This window comes from Sceloporus occidentalis, unplaced genomic scaffold, assembly GCF_023333645.1.
Source record: "Sceloporus occidentalis isolate IW3139 unplaced genomic scaffold, rSceOcc1.0.p SCAF_23, whole genome shotgun sequence".
In the NCBI taxonomy this organism is placed as follows: Eukaryota; Metazoa; Chordata; class Lepidosauria; order Squamata; family Phrynosomatidae; genus Sceloporus; species Sceloporus occidentalis.
In genome coordinates, this window is record NW_028317003.1 from 9,107,321 (window position 1) to 9,125,495 (window position 18,175).

The 18,175-nt window shown below is 37.6% G+C and overlaps 1 protein-coding gene across 1 annotated transcript in view; it reads right to left on the reverse strand.

Annotated features, from left to right (window-relative positions):
• Positions 1-1,236: 1,236 nt before the first annotated feature.
• The window catches only part of LOC149300775 (ubiquitin-conjugating enzyme E2 E2-like), a 91,971-nt gene continuing 75,032 nt past the window's right edge, over positions 1,237-18,175 (reverse strand). The window contains exons 4-5 of the mRNA XM_089484839.1: positions 16,823-16,970; positions 1,237-1,334 (exon numbers count right to left, since the gene is read on the reverse strand). Coding sequence (XP_089340965.1) covers positions 1,237-1,334; positions 16,823-16,970 — 246 coding nt within the window. The remainder of the gene's footprint in view (positions 1,335-16,822; positions 16,971-18,175) is intronic.

An 18,175-nucleotide genomic window follows, 5' to 3' on the forward strand; every position in this document is an offset into this window, starting at 1 on the left:
TCTATTAATAAAGCAGATCCTTCTGGCATACATCTATGAAGACAAGTGAAAAAATGTTCTTTGGGGTTAAGGCATTTTAAATGTAGCCAATAGCTACTCTCCCAGTCTAGTGCATTATTAATAAATTAGACAAGAATGTGTATTTAAAAAAAATGTGTGAGAATTCTGTAAAAACAAGGGCTAATCATGGTGTGTTACACATGCTCATCAAGGATGAGGTTCAAATTCCTTTCTACCTTTGTACATTCCACTAAAATTAGACTAAGTATTGTGTGATTTTCAGTTTTGTCAATAGGGCCACATTTAATCACCGATAAAAGATATGTTTTTATCAACCTATTAGTCAACAGTGGTGCTGAACGTAATAGACTTCTCTTTTTTTCAGCCACAATTTCAGTTTTCTAACATTTATGTCTATTATAACCCCTGTTTAGATTTCGGGGGATTTCCCATTAATAACAATTTCCAATTTTAGTTAAAATGTATTTAGTTTCAAATCAATTGTGACTTTTTTTTTTTTTAAAATTAAATGGAAAGTGTATTTTTCAAAGTAAAATGAAGTATTCCAAGTCTTTGTTTAGCATTTCTCTAGGTGTCTATGTGCTATACAAAAAAAAACAAACGACAAAAACTGCTGCAGTGTTTCTGTTTATTGAGTGCTTTATAACACAAGTGTACATCAACTGCTCTGCATCCTGCCAAAGTAATTTACAAGCAATTTTAAATAGATCAAAATACACTTTTTGTTCATTCAGAAAGTCCTCTGTGGGGGGTAAACACAGTCTAGTTATGCACAGTGATTCTTGATTTCAAATGTTATATATATATATAAAAGTTTGTCCCCCGGAGCATGCACCCACCATGAAAGACTTTTAAGTACAAAAAAAAATTATTTAGCACTATGTCTACGCAGACAGGAGACAATTTAAAATAAAATTGTACTGCCCCCCCAAAAAATCAAAATCAAACTATAAAAAAAGTAAAAACACAAATATTGATACATGGCTTTCAAACAAAGCTCTATACTATCACATATTCAACATTTCTTGCACAGAAACTAAAATTCCCAATAATTTTGCAGGGAAATTCAAGTTAAGAAAGTTTTAATAAAAAAAAAAAAAAAAAGACATACAATATTTTGTCACAAAGTGTTTGGAAATAATATTAAAAAATTCAAGAAAGGAGCTATTGATGCACTTAGTGAATGTGCTTGCACGGGCTCCCTGTGTTGGATTTCTATGTGGCATATCTCTTGGTCCACTGTCTGGCCATTCTGTCATGCTCTCCTCTGTTGGTCATGTACTGGGTGGCAATGCTTCCGACAAGAGGATCAGCTGGAAAAAAAAGATAAATGAAGGTGATTAAAACTGTCCATGCTTTAAGGTAGAGTCTTGACCCTAATAACCTTTTATTGGGCCAACAAATAAGAGACCTCTGAGGTCCAGAAAGCGTATGTGAATTTACATCTTTTCCTATGTTGACACAATAAAAAGGTATGAACTTTGAATAAAGACCCCATCTCCTCGGGCTCATAAAGCTATATCTAATTTGCTTGCTTGACTATAAATAAATTTAGCCCTACTGTCAATCTAAATTCCTTTGGAAGTCCTGGAAAACAGAACCCAAGTGAACAGTAACTGCCAAACCAGCAGTTCATTACTTTATAAATATAACAAATAACAAAGAAACATTAAAAGGTTTGGATATAGTCAACATAGATGCCAAACGTAATAAGATATGATTGAGCTGATCACTTTATATTTGTCAGCATGGTAAGAAACACACATTTCAATGATACTTATCTATGTATAATGCAGTAAACAGTACAGCAGCCTGGATCTAGACAGCAACTTCACTACAATATATTTGTTATATACATTTTATTATATAAGTTGCTTGACCTCAAAAAAGCTCAAAGCATAGTAGACATACATGACTGATTAAAAGGACTGGAACATAAAATATGCACCATTAAACTATTTTTAGAATGCTACACCAAATTTATATGAAGAAAAATATGTTTGAATGTTAATGTTTAAACCCTGTATTAACTCTTCATGTAGATTGAAACTTCCCAGGTATGTTGGCCTTATGAGGACCAACATGGAGTGCTGATCCAGGGGAAGAAGGGCTGGCTGCACAGGAGGTGTGGAAAGCCATAGCTGCACAGGGAGAATGTCAAAACTAAAAAAGTGTTAAGGGCTTAACTTCACTGCCCTCATGAAAGATACAGTATGGATATCCAGCCAACAGCCACACACAGTAGGACTTGATCTGATGCTGAAGCAATAGTATCAGTACCTATTCAGCCCTACTGGACACCAACCCACTTGTGTGCAAGATTGCCATTCTGGCCCGCATACAAATTAACATATAAGATATAATCACACTAGCTAAAGTAGACAGATAAAAAAAACAATATACACCAACTATCAAGAGCATATTACCTACATATCTATGCAAGTACAATACCTTCTCATCAATGGACATATTAACGATTAGTATAAATAGGTGTGTTCATTCAAATAAAGCTCACAACCTAAGTTGTGTGTGATGTGAAAAAATATAGAATTAAGACAACTTCAGCCTGCGCAGTTGTTAGCTTTCATACTAAAGTTACTATTGTCCTACTCACTGTTAAGTATAACAACCACTACTCCTACACTCCAGTAGTGTATACACTACTGCTAATCCTACTGCACCTTTCTGTTGTTTTCCGCACTGTGGACTACCCTCTTCTCCTTCAAACTCTTCTTGATCTTGGTCTCCGTTTCACTGCTCTCTCCTGGTTCACATCCTAACTTTCTGATCATACCCTTGGGGTTCCCTAAGGCTCAGTTCTAAGACCCCTTTTGTTCTCCCTTTACGCGACCTCACTTGGCAAACTTATCTCATCTTTTGGCTTTCAATACCACCTGTATCTACCTATCCTCTCCTGATCTCTCTCCCTCTGTCTTAGATCATGTAACTAACTGCCTTGCCTCTGTCTCCTAAAACTCAATCTCTCAAAAAAATGTACTCCTCATGTCCCTCCCTTCAATGCTAACATTACATCACCAGTTTTCCTTAATGTTGATGGTGCAATTATCTCCCCATCCCCTCACGCTTGGCGCATTGGTGTCACCCTTGATTCTGACCTCTCATTTCTTTCAAAGCCCTTCACGACGCTTCCCCTAATTACATCTCATCACTCACCTCTAGAAATAACCTAACCGGTCTATGTGCTCATCCAGTGATCTCAATCTGTCCTTTCCTCTGAGTTGAAGCTCTCATGCACACATGCACAATTTCTCAATGGAATATGATAAAACAATAAATAATAAGTATCGCATGCTTGTTGTATGATGTCAAAAAGGTTCTGTGATATTAGTGATCATCAAGCGTTCCAAAGTCAGGCCAAGTATTCATGGTAAGACAGTAATTGTTCTTCACTTCATATATGAGCATATAAACAACTAGCTTTGAGTGTCCCTGCTAAAAATCAGCAATAGTCCCAATGCACATTTGTGGAGCAGGGGCTTGTCACGCTTGCATTAAATAAACATCTATTTTATAGACCCTTTAGAAGTATTGTGAAGAAAAACACTGCAAATCTTCTGCTAAGTATGGGTTATTCTCTAAAGGAAAACATGTCTAACAGCGAGGGCCGGTACAGAACATATCCTATTCTACTCACATATACTAGACTTTCTATCCTCCTGTTAATGACTGCAGTACAGCTGACGGTACATTATGTGCAAACACCAAGTCAAATAAGAAACTTTAAAGTGCATTCAAGCTGCTAAGGTGCTGAATGTCATTCTTTTATGCTGGATGCCGAGACTGATCTTGTAGAAATAAGACGAAAGTCATCATTCTCTGAAAACGGCAAGGTAGGCGACTTCAGTTCATTTGATTGTAGTTTTTCTGTTTTACCTTGCACCGCTCCTTTAACATAACCTGATCACATTTCTTAAATTAAATCTAGGGGCTTTCTTGAAGTAAATGTATCTGTAATTTAAGTTGTATATTTTTTTAATCTCATTTTGTTTCACTAATATATTAAAAGGAAATAAATAATGGTTGATTTGGATTATATGTATTATCAAAATTATTATGCTAACTAGTTTGCATGGCATTAAAAAAAGACGAAGCAACAATTTTGAAATATATATCACCTTCAGGTTTAAGGGGACAGTAAATTAGGGAATTACCCATGAAAAAACTGGTCACCTGATAAAACTACATTTATATATAGGTCAGCATGTGCAAGAATATATTTTTATGTATCTGTTTTCACAATAGAAGCCATGGATAATGTTTAGATACTTTTTGCTATGTGATTACATATTCCAAAACATTATTGTTCTGGCATTTCAAGTACTTTCCTTTAAATATTTCATTTGATTTTAACCTCATCTTGGTTAATGGTCTTTCATAATAATAATACTTGGCACAGGCCCACCAGGCCTAGTGTGCCAGATGGCCAGCGTGGATCTCTTATGCTTGTATAGATCTCTCCCAACCATTCCCTAATGACGCCCCTATAGATTCACATTGGACATCGGCAGCTGTGCATATGGTGGCACGACTTACAGACTGGAGTTTAGTTTGCTTCCTTCACCATCACTTTCCAAATACCATGTCCACAATCCTGCTGTTCCTTTTCTCAGGAACAGAAATTGTCAATAGAACTTTTATCTCCCTCCAACCAACATTATATTTTCATTGCTCCCTCATTACTTTCTTCTCCCCTTCTCTAATTCCAGGCAATTTTCATTTTAACCCAACACTCTCCACTCACACAAGTCTTATACCTACCTTCTTTCTCTTTACTACTACTTGTAGCAGCTGGAGACATCCTGGGCTTCCCTTACTTCTCCCTTCCCTTCCCTCTACCACTCATGGTTTCAGAAACATGAATAATCTTATCTATATACCCTGTCTCTCCTCCTGCCCTCCTTTTTTCTTTGCTCACAGGAATGCCCGTTCTGTGTGTGTAACAAACTAACACAGGGCTCGACAAATCCCAGGCGCCAGGTCGCCATGGCGACAGAGAATTTTGTCCTGGCGCCTAGGTTTTGTTAGCCTCTTACATCCATAAAAAAATGTGGATGTAAGAGGCTGAGTAACCACACGGGGGCGCTGCTGCTGCTGTCTGCCCAGGAGTCAGCACAGCCACTCAGAGCCCGCCCCCGAGCCTGAGATCACTCTGGAAGCCCAGGCAGACCAGCAACAGCAAAAACGAGCCCCCACAAGCCCTTTGATGATTCCTGTAGGCATGGAAGCCTACAGCAGTCATCAAAGACTCCCCTCCCTGCAATGGCTGGTCTATAGACCAGCAATTGAGTCCCAGCTGCCAGAGGCAGCTTCAGGGACAGGGGAGAAGGTTCTTTGGTCTCCACATGAGTGTGGACACCAGCCCCAACACCCCCCTGCTGCCTGATCGCTCCATGAGAGCGACAGTGCAGCGTTAACCCCTTCAATGCCACACTTGTGTATGACACATTCGTGGCATTGCAGGGGTTAACATTTTTCCCCACAAGCTTGTGGGGACTAAATATCAGTCAATGCTGTGCTCCAATGGAACATCAGCATCGAAAGAGTTAAAAAAATAATAATTAATAATAAAAAAAACCAGCACTGACCTGAAAGTCCAGGGTGCTTCCAGGTCAAACGCTGTGAGTTTAGTAAGTGGGCTGATGATGATCCGATCACTCCTAACCAACTGTTAGTTTAAAAAAATCCTGGCTCCTCACTTTTTTACCTGGCGCCTAGATTCACAACAAATTTGTCAAGCCCTGAACTAACAGCCATTCATGACCATGTCACCTCTAGTTCCCTGGACCTTCTTGCTCTAACTGGAACCTGTAACACTCACTGTTCTGTCCTATGGTGGATTCCACCTCCCTCACTGATGACAAAAAGGGTAGTGGTGTAGGCTTCCCAACTTGCACCTTTGAACCTATTCCCTCTGCCCCACCACTCTTTTTCTTCTTTCTATCCAGCTATTTAATCTCATCTCTTTACATTTTGCTGACGTATTCACCTCATGGCTTCCTCACTTTCTCTCCTCTGACATCCCAGTAGACACACCTTTGAGTCCCGTGGCTTCAAAACTCCTTTCCATTACCTACTCTTTTGATCTCACACAGCATACTAACTTCCCTGCTCACAATGAGGGTCACATCTTGGACCTTTTTTTTTTACATGTGCGCTCACTAACTTCTCAACTAACTCCCAATTTCCTTTTCCCCCTCTCTGACCACCACTTCCTATCCTGCTCTCTCACCTTGCATCTTAATCATTCCCTTTCATTCAAAATCCATGCTTCTCCTCTCTCCCATCTCTAACATGTCATGCCTTAACCTTGCCACCTCTCTCTATAACCCCACCCTCAAATCGGCTTTTGAGGTTGTAGCTCCAATGACTACGCACTCTTCACGATGCCTACACTTTCAACCCTGGCACACCACACTAACCCGACACCTTCAACATTGTTCCCACACTGGGGGAATTCTCATCCTATGTTTCCTGCACTACAAATTCATGCCACGTTCCTACTACTCTGCTCTTACCCTTGCTAAGGAAATCTTATTCACCTCCCTTATATCTTGCTTCTCTCATAACTCCAAAAACCTCTTCAATACCTTCAGTTCTCTTCTTGGCCGGATCACAATTACCCCTTCCACTAACCTTACTGCCTCTGCCACATATTTTAATAATAAAATTGAAACTATCATATGTGAAATATCTGCACAGTCTTCCCACTGTCTCTGCCCCCCTTTTGACACTGCACCCTCTCATACACTCTTCCTCTTCTACATTAGGCTGAGTCTCTCTTCTCGTAGAAGATGAGGTTCGTGCTCTTCGTCATTCCTCTTATCCAACCACGTGCCCCATTGATCCCAACCCTTCTCATTTTACCCAGTCTCTCTCATCCACACTTGTAGCTACATTAGCTCATATCTTCTACTTCTCCCTCTCTACTGGATCTGTCCCATCCTCCTTCAAGCATGCTACCATAACGCCAATCTTAAAAAATAAAGTTGCATTTCTCTACTTGCTCTTGCCTCCAAGCTTCTTGAAAAAAATGTATACGATTAAATAACTAAGTTTCTTGCCTCAACTCTTTTCTTGACCCATATCAATCTAGATTCTTCTCTCTGCAGTCTACTGAAACCACCCAAACTAATGTTACTAATGACCTGCTCATTGCTAAATTCAAGGACCACTAACATATGCTAATCCTACTGGATCTTTATGCTGCTTTTGACACTGTGGACCACCCTCTTCTACTTAAAACTCTTCACTATCTTGGTTTCTGTGATGCTGCTCTCACTCTACCTTTCTGATTGTTTCTTCAGCATCTCCCTCTCCAGTATTATTTGATCTCCCCTTGTCCTTTTAGTTGGTGTACCCCAAGGCTCAGTTCTAGGACCTCTTCTGTTCTCACTTTACACTACTCACTCACTTGGCAAAGTAATCTCAACTGTTGCATTTCAATACCACCTATATGCTGATGCCACCAAAATCTACCTACCCTCCCTGATCTCTCACTCTGCCTCTTAGGTGATGTAACTGTTTTCTCTTTATCTCTACTTTGATGTCTGCACAATTTCTAAAACTGAATTTCTTATTTTATCTTCCCTCCAATGCCCACATTCATTCAACAGTTTCCCTCGTTGTCAATGGTGCAATCATGTCTCTGTCCCCTCACGTTCATTGCCTTGCTGTGACCCTTAACTCTGGTCTCTCATTTACCCCCCAAATCAACTTTGTCTCAAAAATCTTCCATCTCCACCTTAAACATTGCCTGCATATGTCCCCTCCACAGACAAAATGTTCTTGATTAGGCCCCCATTTTCTCATGCCTTGACTATTGTAACATGTCTTAGCTGTACTTCTTTACCCGTCTCGCTGCTCTACAATCCACCTTGAATGCTGTTGTCAGACTTATCTTCCTCATCCATTGCCTTACTAAAACCTCTCCCCTCTGTCAGTCTCTTCACTAGTTACTTGTGCACTTCAGGATTCATTTTAAAATCCTGACTTTTATTTTCAAAACTCTTCATATCCATTCCCATACTTACAGCCATACTCATCTCCAAACAAACTCCCGACCGTTCTCTCTGCTTATGCAATGATCGCCGTCCGACCTCTGATCTTCTTTCTACTTCTCATGCATGTTTGTAAGATTTCTCATCAAAGGCCCTCCCTCAACCTATCCACTTGATATTTCAAATAATCGCTCTTCTTTAGGGACGCCTACAAACTTACATGTTAACGCCCTTTTTTCCCATCTTCATTTAGCTGACCTTTCCTAGTCCCTCACCTGCCTTTGGACTTTTACAACTGTGGCTGATCCTTTCCTGCAGTGGTGTCACTTTTACCAATTGTGTAATAAACCCCAACTCCTTCTAGATTCTAAGATGGTTTGAGCAGGGCTCTCATTAACTCTGTATTCTTAAGTAAAATTGATATATTTACTACATGTTTACCGATTGTACACGGCTGCAGAATATGATGGCGCTATATAAAACAATAATAATAATTTGATAGGTATTATGAAAAGCAATTGGATATTACTGATGTAGTATGAAGAAGTATGTGTGTTTGCTCTCTGCAATAAAGCAACAAAGACTCTTAAATCATTAATAAAATCCAAATACTGAAGAAAGCAATTTATAATAAGATTCAATACGAAAAGAAAGAACCACACATTAGCCTTGTATAATGTTATCCTGCAGGTCATCCCTTTGGCTGTAAAGAGATTAATCACTGCTAGGTTAGGTCAGCTATATCAATCTGCAATCAATCATGTCATTATTCTTTGTCAATTTATTTTAGACCAGTACTTATTAAATATTTAAATCGGCTCTACCAGTTGAAGTAAACTGAACATTTACAAAGTCAATCCTAGGAAGGATCAAACAAACAAAGCAGGAAAAGATAACCATGTTAAATTGAGTACCATATTTTACTTTCTAAAGGTTTGTGTAACACACAAATTCTACACCTAATTGAACCTCAAGTTAAATCAGGACAAACATTTTCAAATCAAACTGATTCAAATTGCTGTATTTCCGTATTTAAAAAAAATACATAGAAACATCGTATGTAACTACACTATTTGGACAAAAATATTGGGACACACCTCTTAATTATTGATTTGTGTATTTTAATCAGACTCACTGCCACAGGTGTGTACAATCAAGCACCTAGCCATGCAGTCTGCATTTACAAACATTTGTGTAAAAAATTTTGTTGTTCCTTAGAGCTCAATGAATTCAAGCATGATACTATGTTAGGATGCCACTTTTGCAATAAGTCAGTTTGTGAAATTTCATCCCTGCTAGATATTCCATGGTCAACTGTAAGTGGTATTATTGTAAAGTGGAAATGTTTAGGAAACGTGTTCTATGACAAATCACACTTCTCTATTTGGCAGTCTGGGTTTGGCGGATGCCAGGAGAGCATTATCTACCTGATGGCACTGTGCCAACTGTAAAGTTTGGTGGAGAAAGGATAATGGTATGTGGCTGTTTTTCAGGGGTTGGGCTAGGCCCCTTACTTCCAGTGGAAGGAAATGTTAATGTTTCAGCATACAAAGACTTTTGGACAATGCTATGCTTCCAACTTTGTGGGAGCAGTTTGGGGAAGGCCTTTTTCTATTCCATCACTACTGAGCCCCAGTGCACAAAGCAAGGTCCATAAAAGACATGGTTGGATGAGTTTGGTGTGGAAGAACTTGATTGGCCCCCACGGAGCCCTGACCTCAACCCCATCTAACACTTTTTGTATGAACTGGGACGGCCTCCTCGACGAACATCAGTGCCTGACCTGACAAATGCTCTACTGGATGAATGGGCAAAAATTCCCACAGAAACACTCCAAAAAACATTCCCAGAAGAGTGGAAGCTGTTATAGCTGTCTATGTATTTAGAATGCAATGTCATCAAAATCCCTGTCAGTGTAATGGTCAGGTGTACCAATACTTTTGTCAATATTGTGTACCTCCTGACTAGTCACTTCACTTTAACATACTGTTGGGGATCAGGAGCCAGATGGATACGAAATGTACAGTGCAAAACAACTTTATTGTAATAACCAAGCAAATAAAGCCAAGTCATGATCCAAAAGATCATGAAAAGACAAGCTGGGGTCAGGAACCAAGACGGGTACTTAGACAAGCCGGGGTCATGAATACGGAGATCAGTGATGTTAGGATATAGCCAGGAGTCAGGAGCCAGGAGGGACGTCAGGGAAAGCCTCATCAGGAACACAGGATAATGCACTTGGAGCCGGAAACAACACAGGGGCAAGGAGGAAGTGAACCTTTGCTGCTTAATTAACCTGAAGGGGCTGGCTGTAGGCTGGATAATGGGCTGATCCAAAGGAAAGTAGCCATGGCAACAGGCTGTTAAATAGCCTTCAACTGAGTAACTCTGGTAGAAACCCCCTCCCCTATTTCAGCAACACATCTTCCTGCCTGCTATGAAGAGGCATTGTCTCCGTGCCATAGCAAGTTACAATGGGTAGAGCACTAATGCTAGAAGGATAGAAGTAACATTTACACAATATATACTAATGGAGTAGTTACAGAAATCTTATTGTCATTGTCAAAGTAATTAATGCTTAGCTGATGGGCTGGATTCATGCACTGACAGTATAAAATGTACACGAGCCACCTGCTCAGTAGGAAGTGGGAGAACGAACACGAAGGAAACTGTTGTCAACCTCACAACATGTCTGTTTTCAGTTTTAAGTAACCTTATCTAGTCACTGGAGGAAACAATGTATCTTTTGTCAGAAATTCTAATTTAAGTATAAAGTAATTCTACCAAAAATCCTAGGAGACAAAAAAAACATGTTCTTTTACACATCACAATACGTGAAGACAAATAGTTTGTAAATGAAACCGTGCCTATTCTGTATTCTCTATTTCTACAACAAGGCAGAAAACAGTACTTTTAGTTCTCCAAACCCCAAATCATGGGATTTTGTATTTTCCATCTTTAGAACTTTAGATGGATCTGTGAAATAATAACAAATAGCTATTTGGACAAAATATTGTTTATATCCCAAAAGCACAGAGGCTTCAAAGTATAAACCCAATTAATATTTAATCACATCTGTTCGTTAATGTATATTCCACCCTTAGGCACAATTTGCATACATATGAACTATTCAAGGCATCATCTTGTCTTTTCCTAATTTGTCAGGACTCAGAAACAGGACCAGAACTGCATATTAAAAGCTTTTCAGCGTAATATTAAATATATTTTCCAAAATGCATAAAACTATAAAAGAGTTATTATATTGCTTGATAATAAGCACTTAGGGTTCCTTATGACACTTAACAGCATATATGGTTTAAGATGATTTCTACAATTTTCTGTATACTAACACATTTAATAAATGAAGCAAATGGGGTTTAGAGATGGGGATTAGAATAAGAAATATTTTTTAGATGCTTAGGAGCAGAGCTTAATATAAGTTAAATAATATTTATCATATTCAAAAAAATGATGCCATTTAGGGGTAAATAACGCTAACTACGGGAAATCTAATGCTTTAAAGAAAGAAAAAGTCCTTCAAATTAAATTTTCCTTTGAATATAAGAAGGTTTCAGGGGCCAATGTTTATGAATTAAACTGTGTCAATAAAATAAGATATTTTTTAAAAAAATGTGTATCAGTTACAAAAATCGTGATTACCTCTAAATACACCCTGCAAAGCCATTGTGCTCCTCTTTGGTCATTTGAAATGGGTTTCACCAGGCTTTTTTTGTATGCTCAGGTAATAAACCAAGAATTATAATCTCAGAGAAGATTTAGGTTACCTGGAAAGTAGGGGGTCATGCAGAGGAAGAAAAAATACATTTTTTTAAATGTGTTAATGTGATGATTCTGTGCCGAAGAATGCCTGCATACCTTAAGTGCATATTTTATTTTATTAATAAATACTTAAAATAATAAAACAAACACAATTTTAAAAAGTTTTATTATAAAAGGTAAAAGAATGTCTGATATCATGATAGATTACTATAATTTGTGAGTTGCTTGTTGAAAACATTCTTGAAAGGCTAGAATTCACTATAACAAATGAAACAAGCAAGCCACCGCTAGAGGTTGGTATACCACTCTTGCACTGTGCTGATTAGTAAAGCAGCTGTTTACGTGCTAACAAGATGCATTATGGGGATGAATAATTAACACTCAATCATTTAAGAGAAAAAAAAAAAACGGCTAGCAATGCAGTAATAAACTGATCTATAGAATAACCAGGACACAATTAAACCAACAGTTGTTTGCATTAATGCTGGTAGAGAGGCACATGAATAAGGTATTCGCTGCTAGGACTACCTCTGATGGAAACAGACAGGAGTTTAAGTACACCATATGGCATTATCTGGTTTATACTTTGATAACCTATTCACTAAGGGCCCAGTTATACAAGAAGAGCCCAGTCATGGCGTATTTTATTTTGAACATTCATAAATTAGTTAGAAAGGGCAATAACTAAGTTATTCTTCTAACGCAATCAACCCCATCAAGTCCCCATGAAAGGGGATTCAACTGATGGAAGCGAGAAGCTGCAGGGGGCAAACTATGAATTATTTTAACACTTTCATTCTCAACACTTGAGATTAGCTTTCAAGTGGACATTAACCATGTAAGACAAGGTGGAGATGGGAAGCTTGTATCTATAATCCTAAATATCATGGAGAATGTCTACCGTGAGCAAAGAGAGCGTAAGCAACCAGCAAATCATTATTATTTATTTAAAATGTAAAGAAATGTTGTTACTGTTCCTAAGGTTCTAAATGTTTATTACATCTATACACACTTACAGAGTATTTTATGCAATCAGTGTAACTTTTTAGGATCTTATGGTAAAGTTACAATACAACAGTCTAAATAAACAATATGTCAACATACAGTATTGGAGGCTGTGATATGTGCCTTTTCTTTCATCATTGAATAAGACCTTCTAAGAAAGTGAGGCTGTGATATGACATTTAATAGCTCTTTGCCTTAGTAACCCTAGTATAAGACACATGTAACAATGTAGAAGTGGGTCTTGGGAGGCAGGGTAAAAGATTATTAAATGCCAGGGATGAAGGGAAATCGTGGGTAGGAGGAATGAGTTAAAGGTCATTGGAGGGGATGGAATTTAAGTGGAGGAGTGGTTAAGTGGAGTTGACTGGGCAGAAAATAGGATGACAAGGCAAGGGCGTGGAAGAGAAGGGTGGAAGGGTTAAGTGGAGGAGAGAATGAGAAAACAATTAAGGAGAGAGAGGGAAACAGATAAGGGGTGATGAGAACAGAGACTGGGAAAACAAAGGGAATGGTTCTAAGACAGAGAAAGGGAGCTTATGGTTATTGAGGAGACAACATAACATGTAGGGAAACAGAATGATAAAGGATTAATAGACAGCTATGTGGACATTGAAAAGAAAAGAAGCCAATGTGATGGCAGAAAATATGAAAATTAAACATTGAGAATGGAAAATAATTGGAGGGGGCAAAGAAAGTGTAAAATTGGATGAAAAAGATGGCAAAAAATGGATTAGAGGTGCAAAGATGGTTAAAATGTTACATTGGGAGAAACAAAAGGATGAAAGGGTTATTAAGGAAGAGAAATCAGAGAACATTGACAGTAAGAGAAATCTGATTGTCCTCTGCTGTTTTTTTTTTTAAATCTCCTGGTCCTAGAAGCACCTCTAATATTCCCCATTGGGTCTTGAAATAAAATATAATAGCATTATTTTTCACAACCATATTACCCAATATAAAAATAAAATGATCAATAATGCAACCAAAGAAACCGTATTTTACAATAAAAAACCCCCTCCCCCCAAAAAAAACATAACAGAAGATTTAGCTTTAGCAGCAAGTCTATATAAACGTGAATCAAAGAAGCAATTAGATAAGAAGCAGCAGAACAGTATTCATATGCTAATGAGACTGGCCCTGTACAATGTTCTGCTGCTCCAGCATCTGTAAGGGGTCATCGCTTGCATTTTATCTGTGCCTGGATCTAATGTTTAAGCCTCGTGTGTTTTGTTTTGTGTTACAGAGGCAAATAAACACAGCATGAAATCCATTTGGCAGAACCATCCAGATCCCAGCCTCTTGGGTGAGTTAAAATCCTGAAATGACTTTTTTTTTTTTTTAGGAGCTGTGAACACTCTTGTGTTCCCAATAACAAGGACAGAAATAGAATATAAATGAAACATTATACGATTAATGGACAATACTTTTATTTGAATAGTGATAATAGGATTTAATGTGCTGCATTCACAACATCTGTGATGTTCAGATTTTCAGGATTTGCTACTTTTCTTTGTTTCCATCAGGGATGGCCAACACTAACCCTTAAAAAAAAGCAACTGTAACCTTCACGTCTTTTAGTGTAACACCGCTGACAACGCACAAACTGTGGCATCAGCTCCATTACACCATGTCGACTTATGGTATTAACCTGCGGTGTATCTTTGCTAACACTAATGGGGGTGGGGAATCTTGGCAGGCTATTTATTCTCCATAGGATTAAAATTTCCTGTATTTCCCTTTCTATGGCTATAAATAAATCAAAACAGTAAAATCTGGCCATGCGGCCATTTATGCAATTTACGAAAGTATTAACACATTGCCCTTCCAGGCAAGATATTAAGATCAAAGTTATATAAACCGATTGTGATTTCTGATCATAATTAATACTGGTCAAGTTGCATCCGGGTAATTGTGCCTTACATAAAATATATTAAATATTTTGTTCAAAAATGACATATTGGGAAGGCACGGGATCCAGAAAGCATAATATCTGTGCATGGCATACCCAGGTATGCAGGGGACTCTATATGGCTGGAAAGGCAAGTCCCGGACTCGGTACTTACATCTTTATTTTGGGACTGTCCCGTGGAACCAGAATGGGTGGCAACCCTAACTTTAGTGGAGGGGCAATTGATTTTTCGTGATCACAATTTGTCCCCCTCTTTTCTGTTATTTGTAGTTACACATAAAGCAACTATGGTGACTACAGCAACAAGCACTATAAACAACATTAATATCAAACTGGATCATTTATGTGCACTTTTGCACATAAATGGATTTATGTCCGGGCGAGTATTATGCAGGACTGGTTAATACGGAGTACATTGTCTTGTTTGATTTTGCTTTGAGTTGTGCCTTTCTGCTGGATTTGTGTCCAGGACAGAAGGCTACCATAACTTGCTTGGCCAAGTAGAAGACCAAAGCCTGGGTAAGAAATTTCTAAGCTGCGGTTTATACTCCACAAAAAACTCACAAACCTTTGCACTTCAAACATATAATTATACACCAAAAACATCTTGTAGTCATCATTAAACCATACAAAATAGTAGCAGAAAATAAAATAAGCTCTGTCCACAGCAATATTGTTTGGAAAACAAGTGAAACACGAGCAGCATATGTTTCTATTGAAATTAAGGCAAACCATCAACACATTTTGTTGCATTCATAGAGTCGAATCAAGAATGTTTTTCCCAAGAGACTTATGGATGCTCTCAGTAGAGATTCAGTGACATTTAGCCCAGTGAGTTTTTCTTCTAAGTCAGCCAGGTTTTGCCACTCCTACCAGTTATTACAAACAAAAAAAAATATAGAAATTCTATAGAGTAATACCAAATATTTACTAGAGAGTGGGAGTTCGGGCATCTCAACAGATGATGGGGAGTGCCAAAATCTGTTATGATTTCCCAGTGATGTTTAATTATCACAAGACATATCCAGTTTGTTTTCTAGAACTATGGAATAAAAATAAACAGGAATATTAAAGTTACATTTTTGGGGGTTTCTGACTAAACACCTATTGAGTCTGCACACACACACGTGCATCAAGGCTGATCTGTCAAATATCAACAAACTATTGTAACATACAGCGTGAGTAGCTTCAGAGGAGATATCATTAACAGGAAACCATTTTCCATGTTTACATGATTTATAAATTATTTCTTATATGGTTAAAAAAATGCTCTAAATAATTTGTTGCTATTGCATCCGCTATATTAAATCATGCAAGGTTACAATGAAATGGCTGTGATGTAGCTTGATATGACATCATAAGTTCAGAAAGAGCAAATGTTTACATGCCCAATAAAACACTTACAGAGGGAGATCTCAGCATGCTGTTTATTCCCCATAGATTACAATTTCATGTATTTCCATTGCTCTAACCATCTTTAAATTGAAAGAGTACATTCTGACCACAAGGGCATTTATATAATCTGTTTACACATGGATAATTGTATGTTGAATTAACGCTTTGCCCTTTCAGGCAGGAAAATAAAATCAAAATGACAAACTGCTCTCTGACTGACTCTTGATCACATGTAACATTGAAATGCACCTGCTAATTTTACCTTAAATGTCTTACATTTATGAAAACATTAATTCATTCATGACCCTGGGACCTAGTAAACTTAATACATTATAATTTTTAAATTATTATATATATATATATATATATATATATATATATATATATATAGTACTGGACTTAATAAACAATTTTTATATATAATAATTTATAAATTTTAATAATTTATTAAGTTTACTAGAGCCCAGGGTCATGAATTAATTATGTATAAAGACATTTAAGGTAAAAAGATGGTTAGAGCGTATTGTGTTATTTGACCTTGCTTTGAATTGGGCGTTTTTGCTGGGTTTGTAAGCTTAAGGCTGCCAAACCTCCTCTAGTCAATTTAGTACACCGCAGCCTAGGCGAGAATTCATCACGGAGATGTAGAGGTTAACACAGGCATAATACTGAAAATGAGCAACAGTTAACATCTTACCAGGGTTGCAGTCTGTGAGCAGTGAGCAGATGGACAGGAGGACTTTAGAAATGGTCAGTGCTGGGCTCCAGTTATCTTTCAGGATATCGAGGCAGATCACCCCCTGGCTGTTAATGTTACAGTGGTAAATCCGTGTCCGAAAGGTCACCTGCAGGAAAATACAATGCTATTGTCACTTTGTTGTTACGGTTCCTTAAACCATTTGATGGACGTACAAGGCAAGACGTTATATTAGGGATTTCTAAAAAACAGTAAGCTCACAAGAGCAGTTCCCTCAAAGTTACTGTTAATTTTTCATTCTCCTTCGTTGTTATAGCACTACAGAATCTGTTGGAGCGCTATACATAAGAGGTAGTAAAAATGTAATGTTAACTTATTGGTTTTTTTCCATCACTGTAGTAGATATTTATAATAAAAGGATGAGTATTCAGGCATCCCTGTGTTGAACATTAGTGAATGTAAATTCAAAGTCTTGATCTCCATGGTCCATGCATTTTCACGGTAACAAGGAAGGTTTTATATATCGACAATTGCAATCATAACAGGGCACAACTTTTGTCCAAAACCACATGTGCTACACGGCGTCTCTGGCTTTGTTCTGATGGCTATTCTTAGCCTCCAAATCTGCCTGAAAACTGCATAGTATTTATTATGCTATAACATTTGTTTAATAGGCTTTGTTAAATCTACCTGTTAAGTAAAATAACTAATCCACTGGTGTCATACCTTTGCAGCATTTACCTAATATAAGCTTTTAAGATTTGCATTATTTGATGTCATTAGAAGTCATTACTGCAATCTAAAGAACAGGAAGCCAATAAATGTAGAAAATGAACCATCGTCTTCCTTCTAAAGGAAATATATTAGGATACCCTATTTTTATTAAAATAAAATGCTATATGCAGTTTGTCCATATGTTACATCAATATACTAGAATTCACATACACTTTTCATCTGAGTTACCTTCAGGCACAGAGCTCTCCATGTATAGTACTGACGTTATTTGTTAAAAAGGAGACTTAACATATGTCTGTAGACAGTGCTAATGGCTCTTCAATGATGTTTAATGAGGTAAAACAATAACACATATTTATATTTTATTTGGTATATAGGAACACAAATGATGGCAAGCATAATCTTAGCATTGCAAACTGCTGCTGTCTACCCACATGGATAAAATACACATACTAATAATTGTTAAATAAACATAAGCACAATATAGGCAAAATTAGTGTTAGAGAGACATAATGTATAAAAATAAATACAAAGTAAATGAGAACACAAAGCTGTTTTAATAGCATAAGAAAGTTAGGAAAATCCAAACCTATTAAATCATGGGACGTGTCAGGGCAT